We start from the raw sequence: 18,233 nt of genomic DNA, 5'->3' as shown, positions 1-18,233 counted from the left end.
ATGAGTGCATATAGTGTCACGATACTGAAGGAAAATCGGATTTATCTCACCCAAATCATAAAGGCCAAAAGTTCAGCAATGAGTGTCTCGGTCCTTTACACTGTACAGAGGAGCTTCTGCCACCTAGTGTTCGTGAAGAAAATGGCAAGAGTTTGGAATCACCAATCCTGTCCTTCCACAAGTCCAGAAATGTTAGAAAACTGGTCGCAATGGCCATCTCACTTTTTTCGCAAGTTATCTTCCCTCCAATGAGAATTAGAAATATTTGATACTACTAATTCTTGTGGATAACTTAAGCTACAACAAATTTCTTTTAAAACTTGACGGTGTTTGACATTTATCTTTAATTTTAGGATTTATAGCTTCCTAAACAGACTGGTTCCAAATAGGAAAAGGAGCACGTCAAGGCTGTATATTGTCACCCTGCTTATTAACTTCTATGCAGAGTACATCATGAGGAACGCTGGGGTGGAGGAAGCACAAGCTGGAATCAAGATTGCCGGGAGAAATATCAATAACCTCAGATATGCAGATGACACCACCCTTATGGCAAAAAGTGAAGAGGAACTCAAAAGCCTTGTGATGAAAGTGAAAGAGGAGAGTGAAAAAGTTGCTTACAGCTCAACATTCAGAAAATGAAGATCATGGCATCTGGTCCCATCACTTCATGGGAAATAGATGGGGAAATAGTGGAAACAGTGACAGACTTTATTTGGGGGGGATCCGCAATCACTGCAGATGGTGACTGCAGCCATGAAATTAGTTATCTTGCATCTAAGTTATGACCAACCTAGATAGGATACTAAAAAGCAGAGACATTAGTTTCCCAGCAAAGTTCCATCTAGTCAAGGCTATGGTTTTTCCTGTGGTCATGTATGGATGTGAGAGTTGGACTGTGAAGAAAGCTGAGCACCAAAGAATTGATGCTTTTGAACTGTGGTGTTGGAGAAGACTCTTGAGAGTCCCTTGGACTGCAAGGAGGTCCAACCAGTCCATTCTCAAGGAGATCAGTCCTGGGTGTTCATTGGAAGGACTGGTGCTAAAGCTGAAACTCCAGTACTTTGGCCACCTCATGCAAAGAGTTGACTCATTGGAAAAGACCCTGATGCTGGGAGGGATTGGGGGCAGGAGGAGAAGGGGATGACAGAGGATGAGATGGCTGGGTGGCATCACCGACTTGATGGACATGACTTTGAGTAGACTCCGGGAGTTGGTAATGGACAGGGAGGCCTGGCATGCTGCGATTCATGGGGTCGCAGAGTCAGACACGACTGAGCGACTGAACTGAACGGAAATTAAAAATGGTTAGGCTTTAAAGTTAGATGTAAAAGTGATAATGAAACAGAAAGGAAGGGGACAGGGCATAACCTTTAAAAGAATGACATAGCTTTTGAGGACACAACAAAAACTGGTTAGAACCAACTAGGTCCAAGATGGCAGAAGATTCAGCTTCAGATCTTGAGCCTTATTATATGCTCACTGTAAAGTATCAGCATGCTAAATTACACACCCACAGGTCCCATGACAGTTCTGAGGCTGATCATAAGTCAAAAAGTTGGCAATGGCCCAGTTCCTGGAAATCTCCGCCCCTTCTTCAAAATAGTTGGAATAACCCTCCTGTTCATTAGCCTGTGAAACTGTGTTTGTGTTCGGTTGCTCAGTTGTGTCCAACTCTTTGTGACCCTATGGGTTGTAGCATACCAGGCTCTGCTGTCCATGGGATTTCTGAGGCAAGATTACTGGAGTGGGTTGGCATTTCCTTCTTCAGGGATCTTCCCTACCTAGGGATTGAACCCTCGTCTCCTGCATTGCAGGAGGATACTTCACTGCTGAGCCAGTGGGGAAGCCCAGCCTATGAAATTACCCAGCCCATAAAAACTACCTCCCTCATATTTCAGGGCCTCTTGCCTTCTGAGATGGCCCACACTGACCATGGAGTGTGTTTCTCCCAAGGCTGTTCTCATCTTTGAGATGGATGACATTCTATGGCATGTATAGCTCTCTAAATAAATCCACTTCTTACCTATCACTTTTTTGTCTCACTGAATTCTTTCTGTAATGACGCATAAAGAACTTGAGCTTCATTAGGTCCTGAGACCAGATGTATGATCTCGATTAAAAGGCAGTGGGTTCAAGTCCCAATCTGAGTTGTGTGGTTTCAAGAGGACCTTACAACTGTCTTTGAAATCACAAGTCAGCCAACCTGGAGTCTCCTTCCTCCAAATCTCCTCCAGGGATGCTAGGCAGCAAGTGGGGAAAGGACTGTTTCAAAGACCTCACAGCTGCTGTTACACTCCTCTGTTAGGTTAACAGGAATACATAGAAAAAATCTATTGGGCTGTATCTGGGAACAGTTTATACCATCAGAGTGTTGCTTTCCAGCTCTGGAACCTGGATACTAGTCGAGATGTTGATAGAGAAATGTAAAGGAATGATATCCTTTTTAAAATAGAATAATGAGTTCTTGAAGATTTGAGAAAAAAGCATCTGAAGGCAAGTTTTTAGGTAGAAAGAGATGTCTGAATAGGTGCTGACTGCAGTTTTCTTCAGAGACTCACTTTCCTGTAGGCGTTTTGTGCCAATTATTTCTATCACCCTCATGCTGGCTCCCAGGAATATACATTTCTTTCTTCAAAGCCCGAACTCCTTGGTTCTCTTCAGTACTATGGAGCCACGCTGGATTTTTCAAAACATCTTTACCGGTGTAAACCATTGGGTGGGGATATCATGGATGATCATTTTCTTCTTTAGCCTTTTTTTGAGGGTTACTGATTTCTTACCGATCTATGTATTATTTTTATAATCATCTTAGAAATCAGACTTTACAAAATTCAAAAGGAAAATAGGCAAGTAATAAAAATATAGCTAAGCATGCCAACAGCAGGTTTCTAATTTTACCATGCTGCTGGTTTTCCAAACGTTGTCGTTTTTGAGGGCCTTACCAGAGCAGCTCACTTTTTCATATTCAGTGGTACTCCTTTTGATACCTTATATACCTCACTATGAAAACAATGGGTGGACTATGGAACTGATGGCTCTTTGAGGGTAAATAATCTAAGATATATCCTCAAGTAGATAACAGCATATGAAGAAATCACCTAGCTCCCCACCAACTTTCTCAACTTCCCAGAGATAAAGTAAAAGGCTGCTTTCCCTCAGATCGAATTAAATTTGAAGTTAAGAGCTGTCCAGTTGAGCAGATGGTGAACCCTGGGCCAGTTGGGTGGGCAGGAACTGTTAGCAAGGCATCAAGTTGTCAAGGTGAACTTCAAAACCTATGTGATTTTAGCATTTGATTAACAAAAGAAGGTGGTAATATAGATGTTTGCTTAGGCTGTTGTTTAGTAGTGGTAATTGCTGTCGTTTTTACATTGAACTGTTTACCTTTCCTGCTTACTTATAGTGCATTACAATTATTATCAAATAACTATTATTGAATCATTTAATCATAAAACTAAACTGTTGATATGCTCAACAAATATGGCATTTTGTGTGTCACAGTAGTCATCTGTTTATATAGCTTGGCTGTTTGTTCATACTCTAAGAATAAAACAGAACCTAGGATTCATGCTTGCGGTGATGATCTTTCTCCTCCTCTTTGATGGGATTGGATCCAGTGACAATCTAGGTTAAATCAACCCTAATAATTAGTAATGGAAAGCTACTTTGAAGGATAAATCTAAGTTTTGGGTGGTGGGTAAAGTTTCTTTGAAGAGAAGTTGGAGATTTCTACTTACATGTTGGAGAAAGTGAAAGTCACTCAGTCATGGCCAACTCTATGTGACCCCATGGACTCTAGCCCACCAGGCTCCTCTGTCCATGGGATTCTCCAGGCAAGAATACTGGAGTGGGTAGCCATTCCCTTCTCCAGGGGATCCTCCCAACCCAGGGATCAAACCCGGGTCTCCTGTGTTGCAGGTAGACTCTTTACCGTCTGAGCCACCAGGGAAGCCCGTATGTTGGAGATTTCCCCTTAAATTTGCTTTGTTCTTTATCCCCCTTTGATGGAGCTAGGGTTTTAAAATAATTTCTGCTCTACCCTAGGTGTAGTTGTGGTTTGTGACATTCTGATTAAAAACATATTTTGATTATTCCCACATACCTTTTGTCCTCCTCAGCTTTCCAATTTCTCTAATAGTGTTTAAGGCTATAAATTTTTTTCCATACTCTCACCTTCAAATTTTTTGATAATCTTGTTTACTTCATACTTTTTCACCCCTTTCCTAGTCACTGTTTGGAGGAATAATGTCTTCAATTACCACCATAACAATAAAACACCTATTATCTTTAAATCCTAATCATCTGGGGTTCAGAAGGCATACTTAAATTTCACTACACATTAATTCCATTACTGATATGAACTACTGCTAAAATAATTTTTAAAAAGATCTGAAAAGTTCATTAGTAAGAGAGAATCTAGGAAACTTGCCTGTACATGAAAGAGGTAGAAAAAATGATTTTTTTATTAGCATGTTCAAGGTAGTCAAGATGTTAACAAACATTTCATTCCTCACAACAACCCTGTGAGGTAGGTATGTCACTGTTTTGTGACAGGCTAGAATTATTCCAAATAAAGTGCAATTCACAAAAGAATAAATCTGCATCAGGAATAATTTTGTTAATGATATCATTTATGTATATGCTAATATTTGTTTCTGTATACTTTGATTCATGCAGTAAGGTGTCCCCAGAAAAGTATACTATAAATCAAACCCTATTTAAATACATGCAGAAACTATTTAAATAAACTCTGGGGTCAATTAAAAAAAAAATAAAATAGTTCACTACTTTGAGCAAATACTATGAATATTTCTTTTTTACATGATAAAAAGGCATACTCATCAATGTTGCACTTATATTTATCCATTCTTCAGTAAGTTATCTTAACATGGCACCAATGTAATGTAAGACTTAATTTACTGAATTAAACCTTAGCAATTTGGTAAATGGCAGTGAATTGTGATGCTGTGTAGAAATCTCCAAACATATTGCACTCAATCTCAACCCCAAACCTAGGGACAGCCACACTGAAAACACTAAAATAAATGATGATAGATTCCAAAAAGTATTTTCCCTTGAGAACATTACTTATTACTTTTCCTTTAAATTGTAAAAGGAAGAGAGATCCTACGTCTTTGAAAAGAAACATAATATTCTGATAACTACACACTTTCCGTGATTTATACTGCAAATCAAAGAAAGTTTCATGGTATCAATTTACTATTATTAAGGCAGCACACAGATGTTACCCCCAAAACCTAAGTATTTTTTCCTCTGTGCCAATGTGACTTACTAGGAAGAGAAAGACAACTGACCTTTGAACAACATGGGTTTGAACTGTGTGGGTCCACTTATACAGGTATTTTTTTGAGTAAACATATACTGTAGTACTACATGATCCAAAGTTGTCTGAATCCAAGGATGTGGAGCCACAGGTATGGAGGGACAACTGTAAAGTTACATGGGGGAATTTTGGCTGTTTGGGGGATCAGGGCCCTAGCCCCCAAGTTGTTCAAGAGTCAACTGTATTCTCAGGCACCCAATTTCTTTTAAGTACATGTTTAAAGTACATTTCCATTGTTCATTCAACATTAGTAAACATACAGTTTGCCTGACACTTTTTATAGCTGTCTTATCTGCAAAATAAATTTTTATTAGAGAACCTCTATTACATTTAAACATTAGTTATATAATTTATTTGAGTAAAAATAAGCTTAATTAAGCTTGGAGCTTAGTTAACACTTAAAATCCACTGCTAGGTTTTTAATACTTTAGCAAGTAAAGTTATTTGCCATTATAAAGAAATAATTCAAGTCCAGAGAAACATTCTTACCAAAGTATTTTTAAAAAATTGCTGCAGGGACATTAGGCAAGTCAGCTAAAATAGACTAAACCATCTCTAAGTTGTACATTCAAATCCAAACTAGATCCAATAGTGCACTTTGGATTATAATGAGGTAGGGCAAATAAATACAGCCAGGTATTCTGAACTGTTAAATTTATATAAACGGAAAACTTATTTGTACCCAGGTTTTATTTGGATATCCAAAAGGAAAAATCGAGAATTCAAATGATGAAGTGTTTTCTCAGATTCAAAAACAGAATTGTAAAAAACCTTTGAGATACATATAAATAAAAAATACAAATGCTACAAGATATATTTTATTTCAACATAAAATATGCATGTATAAAAATAACCTGGGATTAAGAAAAAAGAAATAAAAATATTTTTGCATAGATTCTCTATATAAAACATTTACCTGGGGCTAAACACTAGAAAATACACCTCTGAAACTAATATAGTTGAACTATTTCCTTGGATACCAAGTATATACAAAACAAAAGCCCTTCATCTGGGGGAGCATGGGCAGGAGGGAAAACAATATAATTTAGCATCAGTCTATATTTATTTCTCTGTTGCTCGAATATAAACCAATGATGACAAGAGGAGAAACTCTGGGGGTTTATTTAACAAAATTAAATTCACATTTCTGAGGCCATCATAGTGCATCCAATGTCCATCAATTTGAAAGGCTGCAGAATAATGATGTTCCTCTTTGTTAAACAATGTGGCACCTTCCAACAAATACCTGCAAATTAAATGACAAAGTGTGGCAGAAAATCACAGTACTTTGTTCTTACAAGAAAACATTCCTTACATTCTTAACTAAGGAATAAGATTATTTGCATTCTGTTATCTGAAAAAAGACATTCATCTGTAAAAAAAAATGTACTATAATTGGTAATTTGGAGTAAGACGTTTTAAGAATTTAAAAAAATGATACATTTTTAAGGGCATTATTTTAATAGATTTAACTCATGAACTGCATGGTTCTACTATACAAGAGAAAACACAAGAAAATGTTTAAAGGCAAAAAATTAAAAGAACCCCTTATATCTTAATTTGGATCTGAATCTAATGATGACAGTAATATTTTATGTTTAAATGACCTCATACTATACACTACTTTGGCCTGAAATACAAGTAATGGCCAGCCAGTATTTACTGTTTCCTGAGTCTTAGGTACTATCCTTAACACTTTAGACACTGTTACCTCTGTTCTATAGATAAGAAGACTGATGTGTAAACTGGTTGCTCCTGGATCAGCGTCACATCGCCTGAAAGGCAGGGCTGGGATTGGAACCCAGTTCAGTCTATTCTATAGTCTAAGCACCTAACCGCTATGTACACTGTCAGTGACTGACTCCCTGTAGTATATTCTGATCTTATTTAGGATACATAAATTTAGAGATAGCTTTTTTTTTTTTTTAACAATATGTATTTCCTTAAGGACTAGTCAAAATCATGATAGAATAGTAGAAAAATATAAATAAAATTCTTTCATTAGTCATTAAAACAAACAAAAAGCACCTACTTGTGATCAGATAAATCCAAGTAATAGGGGACATATGCGAGATCTTCAGATTTCCAATGCTGCATATTTAAGACAACAAAAGGGGGTGCCCCGTGGCAGAACACTCTTTGGGAAAATTCTCTTAAGCCACCACACCTAAAATTGAAAATAGGTATGAACTTTATTACACTTGAGACAAAGCTGCTTTTTATCACTCTGAGTTGTCTTTATCACTTAATTTCATAATAAGCATATTATCTATTTTAGGTATGGGAAAATTGTATGACTGTATTAATACTTTATATGCCTAAGTCTCAGAGTTTATAAGCTGAGAGTCTATATATAAGAAAATGACATTTTTAAAACTCCAAGAAAAGCTGACTATGTTTATCTCAGCTTATAAAAGGATGTAGTCTTTTGAACTGACAGAGAAGTTTTTATTCAGAAAAAAGGTTTTCTTTCTCTAGGCTGGTTTCAAATGAGAATAATGGCAGAGAGGCAATAAGATGATTCTTACAGTCTTCTTTAGACTAAATAAAATTCCCTGATTGGTTCCTTTTGCCATTACGATGCAGTGGATTCTGTTTTCCAAGTAGCACCAGGTATTAAGCATATGAATTAAAATAAAACAAATACAATCAAACAGTCAAATCTCAATTAACCGGAATGCTCAGGGGACAGTATTTTGGTGGACAAACACTGACTAAACTAAGTTATCTGAAGACCATTTTTCAGTATTTGTTGCAAAAATACACCTAGTTCACTTTCTGGACTTAAGTACAATTAACTGAAGGTATATTATTCTTTCCTGCTTTTGTGATTAATTAGGTATAAGATCATCCTTCTAAATATTAATTCTCCTTGTACAATACTGTAGATATAAAAATTAAGAGGCTGGGGTGAATACGTTCTGCCCCTTTGGATTTCCTTTTTTAAAAAAAAATATTTTATTTATTTGTTTGTTCACACTAGGTCTTAGTTGCAGCATGTGGGATCTAGTTTCCTGACCAGGAATTGAACCTAGGCCCCCTGCACTGGAAGCATGGAGTCTTAGCCACTGAACCACCAGGGAAGTCCCTGGATTTCCTTTTTTTCTTTAACTGGGTTAAACTTTTTGGTTGTCATTTACTGCTTTCTCACTGACTCAATGGACATGAGTCTGAGTAAACTCTGGGAGTTGGTGATGGACAGGAAGGCCTGGCGTGCTCTAGTCCATGGGGTTGCAAAGAGTCGGACACGACTGAGCGACTGAACTGAACTGGACATAAATGAGGAGTACGGGAAAAAATCCAGTTAATTGAGGGTCCAGATTAGCTGGGTTCCGGTTAAGCAAGGTTTTATTGTAACTATTCAGCAGTGGGGGAAAAAAAGGCATTTGCTTTGTATTCATCAAGCAACTGCAGCACAGCATAAAATGGTATAGCAAACTAGAAGACGTCAAGATTCCAAGAATATAAGGCTTTCTAAACACTTGTGAGTTGCTGTTTCATAACGAGCGTACCAATCCAGGTTTCTTTATAAGAAACACAGAAATACTTTCATCTTAAGTGTCTATCATATACTCACCCATGCTCTTCACACAGTTCAATCCTGGAACAGAATAACTCATCCACAGCCAGTCGTATCAAGTTTCCATGTGGAATTTCTTGGGGAGGACTATAACAATTGCAAAACGCATGTAAGAAATGCTTCAGCATTTTACATGTAAATATATTAATGTTGCTCAGTTGCAAAGTCGTGTCCGACTCTTTGTAACTCCATGGACTGCAGCCTGCCAGGCTCGTCTGTCCACGGGGTTTTCCAGGCAAGAATACTGGAGTGGGTACTTTCTTTTCCAGGGGATCTTCCTGTCCCAGGGATTGAACCCATGTCTCCTGCTTAGCGGGCAAATTTTTTACCGCTGAGCCACCAGGGAAGCCCAAAGATATTATGTGGATAACAAATTTTACAAGTCATCCATTATTAGTAAAGCACATATAAAAGTATAACCTCTGTTATTCATATTTGTATTTCTTATAGACAATATAGAAACCAGTTGAACTTAATAAACATTAATGTATGAAACTTTCTAAGAAACATTAAATATGTATGTAAACTGATCCTGAGACACAGTTGTTACTTTAAAAATTTCTGATAGGATTAAATAGAGTGGATCCTGGTCCTGATGTAAGAAAGCAGGATCCAGAATTAGGAAAGCAGCTGATTAGTTACCTGACTCAATGTTAGTGAGAGCCACTCTTGGTGTCAGTTTCCTGATTTGTTAAAAAAAACTTTTCCTACATACTTCAGAGGTTGTTTATGACAGGATTAGAAAACAGGCAAAAGACTAAAAAGTTATATAGAGTATAATGAAAACTATTTATTAAGAGAGGCACAAAATGCTAGTATTACTATAGAGCTGTAAATACTTCATTATAGTTTCAAAACATATGTAAGTTTTTTTAAAAAAACAAGACAAATTTCGGAAGCACTTTTTTAAAGTCCATTATGATTTAACAGTAACAACTTTTTCCCTGATGGAAATTTCAAAATCAACATCATCCTATCAGCAATACAGCAAAATGGCCCAAGTGTATTTCAGAACAAGAGAAACATTAATTGGTAGTCTCTAAAAAGAATAACAGATCTTCTGCTTTCCCATTATCCTAAGTATAATGCTATAATATTAAACTAAATATGCTATACAGAAAACGTGAATATAATAAGTTTGGGTATGTGACGTACAATCCCACGAGGGAACAATCTGTTAGGCAGTTTTTTTCCTGGACCACAGGGCCAAGTATGCTTTCTGACAAAAATGTGTTTGGATCTGTTTTTCTGTCCTGCTTCCCACTGCCCCCTGCAACCTCCACACTGGCAATTATCCCTTTTCCAGCTCATGCGCCCTTGGGGCGTTAATGTTGCCCAATACTCCACTAAGGCTTGCCAGTTTGGCCTTTCTCCCTGTCATTTTACCAGCTTGAAGGCCTTCCTTTTCTCCCCTCAGCAGGCTATCAGTACCTTTCTAGCCAATAAAAAATTTCCTTACATCTGTATCCTTTTCAGGTATTAATACTCCCAAGTTTGAGATTTCTGTCTCTAAGTATGCCCTGGCCATGACGTGGAGTACTTTCAATCTTCCTGTTCATGTAGAACGAGCCTACCTGACAGGGATCTATTCAGAGAGGGAAACATTTCAATATAGTACTAAGTGTCACTGGAGAGGCTAAATCTGTGACACAAGGAATTATCTTCCTAGCCATATTAGTAATTTCTGAGTTAGAGGAAAACATTGTGCATACTGAGTAGGTCATTATTTTGCAAGTGAAATAGTTACCCATTGGTTTTGTAAATCCTGACATGTTTAGATATAATAGAAGAGTAATATTTTTTTTATCATGGAACCCACTGAAGAGTCTTGCATTTGCCTGGCTGCTTTATATATAAGTTGTTGCACACAGAGTCTGTACATTAAGAAGTACTTTGACTATATCTATCTACCTACCTATTTTCCTATCTATCCATATCATGCATTATAAGCATACTACTTTCACTAAAAGTGACAAAACAGACTTTAGAGCAACTTACTTTATATTAATTGTGCGTTGCTGATCTTCCTGCACTCGAGTGGGGCATCGCCAGTTGGAACAGTAACTCTCTTGTATGGTTGACATGAGATTTTCGAGATTCTTTGTAAAATTATCATGTTCATTCCCAAACAAATCAATTATTAATGAAGCTTTATGAACTTCAGACTTGTATTGCTGTTTTTCCATTTTGTCCCAAATCCAAAGTAGCTTCACTGTTGTAAAACTGTAGGTGTCCATTAAATAAAGAAAACAGTCTACAAACTCTCTACCTAAATGAAGAGAGAGTTCCCGGGGGAAATTTTCATTTTCATTGAGAATGACATAGAGTAACATCAAGAATCCATCTATGGTGCAGGTATTTTTCAGTCTTATTTCAACATAGAGTGGTGTACAGGAGACTGCTTTGCGGCCAGCTTTGATCGTAAAAACACCTCCCCAAGGAAGAACAGGCCTCCAAAATGAGCGATCTTGGTTATAGTTATTTTTAATTGATGCTTTGATCTCTTCAAACAGTGTCTTCATCCTGCATTTTAAAAGTTTAAGACAGTACTTGTAAATTTGTGACTTTATCTTTCAAATGCATGATGTATGTTTAAATGAAAATACAACTATCTAAAGATTAAGTTTGGTTAGATAGACTCCTAAAGGAACAAAAAAATTTTAAAACAATTCAAGCCATGAGCCATTTTTTCAGCAATATGAATGGTCTCTGGATAGACCATTTAAGTTGTAACCTTTTTTTGAAATACAGAATAGTCATTTGATGGACCTTTTTATTAATTATCAGTTCAGTCGCTCAGTTGTGTCCGACTCTTTGCAACCCCATGGACTGCAGCATGCCAGGCTTCCCTGTCCATCACCAACTCCCGGACCTTGATCAAACTCATGTCCATTTAGTCGGCGATGCCATCCAACCAATTATGATTGGTTATATTGCAGGTTTTATCACTGACAAAGGATAACCTTGTAATGAAAAAATCCTAAATAAAAATAAAACTGTTCAAAGATACAGTCTAAATTTGGTTGAGTGCATTCCTAATGTAAACCTCTTCCTTCAAAATATGAGCTGTGTTTCATTTTCTTGTTAATATGTGTGGTTCTACTTATGAAACTGATATAATGGAATTCTTAGTTGGGGTATAGAGAAAGGCCAACCGGCTTTGAAATACAACATATGAAGAGTACTGTAATCGTGAGAACTTAATCGTATTAGCATAGCTAAAACAAAAATCATTTCTACGCACTTGGGGGTTTTCACTTGCAATTTAGGACAATGCTGCATGCTAAGTTGGTTCAGTCATGTCCGACTCTGTGTGACCCTATGGACTCTAGTTGGCCAGGCTCCTCTGTCCATGGGATTCTCCAGGCAAGAATACTGGAGTGGGTTGCGATGCCCTTCTCCAGGGGATCTTCCGACCCAGGGATCAAATCTGGGTCTCTTACATCTCCTGCATTGGCAGGCGGGTTCTTTATCACTAGCGCCACCTGAGAAGGACCATGCCAGATATCCTATAATTTTAAATACTGAGGCCAGGCTGGGACAATTTGGTTCAGAGCTTGGTTCATTATCCTGATTCTTCTCTCTGCATGTTTTGGGAATGTGGTGTCCTCCTTATTTAAATGGGCACTTATCTTCCCCCACCCTTATGGCAGAAAGTGAAGAGGAACTAAAACGCCTCTTGATGAACGTGAAAGAGAAGAGTGAAAAAGTTAGCTTAAAGCTCAACATTCAGAAAATGAAGATCATGCTATCTGGTTCCATCACTTCATGGGAAATAGATGGGGAAACAGTGGAAACAGTGTCAGACTTTATTTTGGGGGCTCAAAAATCACTGCAGATGGTGACTGAAGCCATGAAATTAAAAGACACTTACTCCTCGGAAGGAAAGTTATAACCAACCTAGATAGCATATTCAAAAGCAGAGACATTACTTTGCCAACAAAGGTCCGTCTAGTCAAGGCTATGGTTTTTCCAGTGGTCATGTATGGATGTGAGAGTTGGACTGTGAAGAAAGCTGAGCACCAAAGAATTGATGCTTTTGAACTGTGGTGTTGGAGAAGACTCTTGAGAGTCCCTTGGACTGCAAGGAGGTCCAACCAGTCCATCCTAAAGGAGATCAGTCCTGGGTGTTCTTTGGAAGGACTGATGCTAAAGCTGAAACTACAATACTTTGGCCATCTCATGCGAAGAGCTGACTCATTGGAAAAGACCCTAATGCTGGGAGGGATTGGGGGCAGGAGGAGAAGAGGACAACAGAGGATGAGATGGCTGGATGGCATCACTGACTTGATGGACGTGAATCTGAGTGAACTACGGGAGTTGGTGATGGACAGGGAGGCCTGGTGTGCTGCAATTCATGGGGTCGCAGGGAGTCGGACACGACCGAGCGACTATACTGAACTATCTTCCCCCCAACCTTGAGGATAATGAAGAGCTTGGTTTTAAAGTCACTGACAGTATTCTAATAAACATGTTGGTGTGATATGTATGTATATAAAGCAAAATTGAAAAAAATTAAAGAATGAGGTCCTAATGAAACTGAATTGAAAAAAACTGCTTTACTTTATTTGGAACAAACAAATGTCTAAACTAAAAACATCACAGGGTTTTCCAGTGTTTCATGTTTTGCATTTTCATGAAAGCATATTTTCATGAAAACAGGAAGCATCTGAGGAGAAGACAGAAATTAGTGACTGAGGTCAGTGTCTTATTTTGATCATAGTTTCAAGTGCCACATCCAAGCACAATGTGAATCCAGCTCTCAGTGCTGCAGACCTGTGTGTTTTGTGTGGGAAATTAAGTTCAAACTTATTTTCTAACACCAGCAAACTAAAAATTCAGTTTTGCCACACACACACACACAGTATTTCTGACTTAGGCAAGATACTGTGGACTCTAAAATATTCAACACTATATTTAGTCTGAAGTGTAGATGTTTATATATAGTTGCTAACATGCTGGCTCTAGTCAACCACTTAGGAATAAGAGGGAGTGGCAAATTTACAGCCAAGGAAACAGAAACTCAGTTTCTGCTTAATGAAGAAGAAATGTTTCAGAACATATTCTTTTAAAAAATCACAAGGTATTTAAATATTTAAAACATGAAAATAACGTTCCTCATGGTTTGACTGATTTCTGTGGCATTTTAAAGAACTTTGTAGCAAGGTCATATGATTAAGAGCCTGAGTTCAGATCCTTAAATATTGCATTAGAAAGGAACTGTAAATTTCTGCAGTATTTTTTGCCAAATTATCTTTTAGACATGACTAAATAAGTACTGCTCTGGAAAGCATGTTGCACTCCAAGAGAATTAAACATATATTTTATAACTACATATATATATATTTAAGAATATATACACACACATAAAATGATTTCTCTAGCCTTTTTCTGGGGAAAACAATGGGAGATAGAAGAGGATTGAAAGAACTAAAGGACACTTATTCTAGCTTCTGCAGTACCGTGGTGATTTGTTCTAAAGTAAATGACGATAAAAGCGACTAAAAAAGACCAGAAAATGTGCAAAGAACTTTACTTGAAATTGTCTTTTAAGTTTTGGCCACACTGTCAAAAACATCGTTTCGTTAGACAGTGATTTGTAAGTCCTGGAGAATTACTGGCTTTATTTGCCTGCCTCCATAGGCCCCCTAGTTTGAACAAACCAAGAAAACTCCCTAGACTTCTATTTCCTTGGCAAAAAACGACACCTTTTGCGGTCGTTTCCAAGGGTGACAATCTGTACTCCACGCTGGTCATGAGGACCAGACCATTTACCCAAAGCATTGAATACCAGACACCCTAAGAGTTCGGGGGTCCTGAAGGTCCCCTCCCGAGTCAGCGCCCCCAAATACTCGAGAAAGCGGCCCGCGGTCCCGCTCGAAGCAGCGCGGGGCTGGGTACGCGGTGGGCCCCCACCTCCACCCCGCCCACCCCGCCCCCGGCCCGCAGCTCCGGGGAAGGCCCGGCACTGAAGGCTGGCCCTGGATTGCGGGTGGATCCCAGAACCCGGAGCCGGGGAAGGGGCTGGGCATCCCCTGCCCGCATTCGAGCAGTGGCCCCGCTGAGCGCCTGGGACTGCGGGTAATGGGCAAGAGGGCCGGGCCGCGGAAGGCGTCCGGCCAGTCTCCGTCCACCAGGAAGCCGACTTTTCGTACCTCCCCGGGGACCGAAGACCGCCGGTGCCGCCGCACCCGTCGCCGCCGCCGCTTGCTCATGGAGAGTCCGTGCCGCCGCCGCCGCCGCCTCATCTACTAGCACCGCCGGCTGTTTCGGCCTCCCCCGGCGTGAGCGCTGGGCTCCGGTACGGCCTCCATCGCACCCGCCGCGGCGGGAGCCAGAGCAGCTCCAGCGCCCAGGCCCGATCCGACCGGACCCACGGAGCCAGGACCGCGGGACGCGTAGCTTCTTATTACGGAGGAAGATTCGGCCTGACCTCCTCCCCCCTCCCCCCAACCCCGGGACCTAGTCTCCAGCTGCCTGACGCCGCTGCTGCGCACGCGCGAAGAGGACCCTGCCAAATGTGCGTGTGTAGGGTGTGTACACAGCATCCGGATTCACCCAATGGGTACCAGGATCAGGTGCAGGGGGCGGGACCTCGCAGAAAGGGGCGGTGTTCCAGAGTTAGAAAGTGGGTGGGGCAGCCGGAAGTGGGCAGGGTTTGCACGGAGGCGGAGCTTTGTTGGCAAACCAGCTTGGCTTTTAGGGGTTTGTACCATTTTAGGACTTTACGTGATTTTGGTTTACTTTTGCTTCTGGGTTTTTCACGTTCTTAAGTCAAGAAATGAAGGCTTTGTTTTCTTTGTAAGGTAAAGTTATTCAAACTTTTGATTTAAGTATGTATTTAAGGAAAATTGAGTTAGTGTGTTAAATACTATTTTTAGTGTTCAGGATATTAACTGGCCAATCTGCGGTAATTTACAATGGACGTTAATAACATTTAAAGAAATTAGGGCTTCCCAGGTAGCATGGTAAAGAATACGCCTGCAAATGCAGGAGACATCAAGAGATGAGGGTTCAATCCCTGGGTCGAGAAAATCCCCTGGAGAAGGAAATGGCAACCTGCTCCTGTGTTCTTGTCTGGAAAAGTCCATGGACAGAGGAGCCTAGTGGGCTATAGTCTATGGGGTCACAAAGAGTCGGATACGACTCAGCACGGACTTAAACATGGGCATATATATATAAAGCAAAAATAGATAGACCTAAGGGAGAAATACTTGAACTATAATCATAGTAGACTCTAATATAGAGGTTGTAACTTAGACTTTATCACAGTTTTTTCAGTGGTCTTCCCTGGTGGCCCACCCGGTAAAGAATCTGCCTGCAATGCAGGAGACCTAGGTTCGAAGACCTAGGTCGGGAAGATCCCTTGGAAATACTATTCTTGCTTGGGAAATTCCTTGGATAGAGGAGCCTGGAGGGCTACAGTCCATGGGGTGTCTGTCTGCAGGACTGAGGGAATAACACTTTCACTTTCTCAGTTACAGAACCACTAGACAAATGATCAGAAACAGCATAGGAGGGCTTAACAAAATAATGAACTAATTCGACGATAGATACTGATATGAATATTGATATAGGGAATATTTATTAATGACATATATTATATAACCCCCAAATGGAGTACTTCACTAAAACAAAAAGATACTGCTATATTCAAGTGCAGAAATAAACTTCACAATCAGAATGAAGTCATACACAAAAGAACACACGCTGTATGACTCCCATTATAGAAAATTTAAAAGCAGGCAAAATTAACTGGTGCTGTTAGCAGTCAGGGTAGTTGACCTTTGGAGGGTGTGCCTGTATGAGGCAAGAGAGTGGCCTTCTGGAGGGTGGATAATATTCTGTTTTTTGATCTGGTTGCTAGTTATAGCTGTTCTGATTATAGCTCTCTTTATTTTGTAAGAAAGAAAGAAAGAAAGAAAGTGAAGTCGCTCAGTCGTGTCCGACTCTGCGACCCTGTGGACTGTAGCCCGCTGTGCTCCTCTGTCCATGGGATTCTCCAGGCAAGAATACTGGAGTGGGTTGCCATTTCCTTCTCCAGGGGATCTTCCCAACCCAGGGATCAAACCCCGGGTCTCCTGCATTGCAGGCAGACGCTTTATCCTCTGAGCCAAACTACTTACAATTTTTTCACTTTTTATATATGTTTTATTTCAATAAAGATATACTTAAAAACAAAAAAATTAGATAGCTTTGGTCCCATTACAGAGATGAAAAAATTGAGTTTTGGACATGAAAAAGCCAAACACATTTTGACAGCTGGAAATTGAAACTAGAGCCTCTTAGTAGTAGAGTCTGCTAACACAACCACTATTTATTTTCTGTAGGTCCTGGTTCTTGTATCCTCTGGTAAAGAGTCAAAGCCCACGTGACTCTGCTTCCGGAGAACACAGGCCATCCTGGAAAATTACCTCCACCTGCAATTAGAAATGGGAATGCTGTTGAGATACTCCCCATCTTGCCATGCAACCAAACATGATTGTCTGGAAAGTGAAGCTCAACCTCCAGAATACACAATGCACAGAGCTCAAAGCCACCCAGCACATCAGTGTGGTACCCAGTCACAGCTGAGTCTGGCAGAGACTTGGATACCTTCTTAACTGATTTAATGGTCAGCTTGATTATGGCAGAGACCTTCCTTTTGGACCTCTCTCAAGGAGTCTAGTAATGGTAGGATGAAACTTTTGGGAGAGAAGCTTGACTCACTCAAGGTAATTAATTACTGCTGGTGGAGTTGGGAAGAAATGGATACCTCTCAGAGCATAGGGGAAGAAAGAGATTCTGCCCCAAAAGAAAGAATTAATAATTCTGAAAAAACCTGCTCTTTTTAGTCACCTGGTTTTAATATTTCCTCTGACAATTTACAGGTAAAGAAACAGGCGCGGATGCATGAAGTAGCAAGTGTGTCTGTACTGAAATTCACATACAAAATGTTCACTCTAATATTAAAGCTATCTTGCAAGGAGAAAGCCCTTTAAAAATGTTTATAAGTATGGATTATGTGTTTAATTGACAATCTCTCACAAGACATAGCGTTCATTTTATACTGATTGGGTCATTCTCTTACCAAAAACAGATCTAATAGTGCAGTTGTTACCATTTCTGGAGAATAGCCGGGAGATGGCTCCTTAAACTCTGCTGAAGCTTGGCTAGACAGGGGAAGTATGGATTCCTGGCATACTTGGATAATTTACAACCCTCACTGAATCCTTTATCCAAGATTTCCTTTCTGTTCCTTTCAAAATCGGACAGCAGAGCTGCAGTCTTTTTAGACAGCTTTATTGAGATATAATTGACATGTAATAT

The 18,233-nt window shown here is 39.6% G+C and overlaps 1 protein-coding gene across 1 annotated transcript; it reads right to left on the bottom strand.

Moving 5' to 3' along the window:
- Positions 1–6,111: 6,111 nt before the first annotated feature.
- C19H14orf28 (chromosome 19 C14orf28 homolog) lies at positions 6,112–15,185 on the bottom strand. The gene is made up of 5 exons (XM_068991548.1): positions 15,080–15,185; positions 10,923–11,447; positions 8,922–9,011; positions 7,377–7,511; positions 6,112–6,590 (listed from the first exon to the last, which is right to left on the bottom strand). Exons 2-5 carry the CDS (start codon positions 11,444–11,446, stop codon positions 6,407–6,409), a joined length of 933 nt encoding a protein of 310 aa, XP_068847649.1. The 5' UTR covers position 11,447; positions 15,080–15,185; the 3' UTR covers positions 6,112–6,406.
- Between the last annotated feature and the right edge of the window lie 3,048 nt (positions 15,186–18,233).

The sequence above is a fragment of the Capricornis sumatraensis genome, chromosome 19 (genome assembly GCF_032405125.1).
Source record: "Capricornis sumatraensis isolate serow.1 chromosome 19, serow.2, whole genome shotgun sequence".
Classification (NCBI taxonomy): domain Eukaryota; kingdom Metazoa; phylum Chordata; class Mammalia; order Artiodactyla; family Bovidae; genus Capricornis; species Capricornis sumatraensis.
The sequence above is the reverse complement of the archived record's forward strand: the minus strand, read 5'-3'. Positions and strand labels throughout refer to the sequence as shown.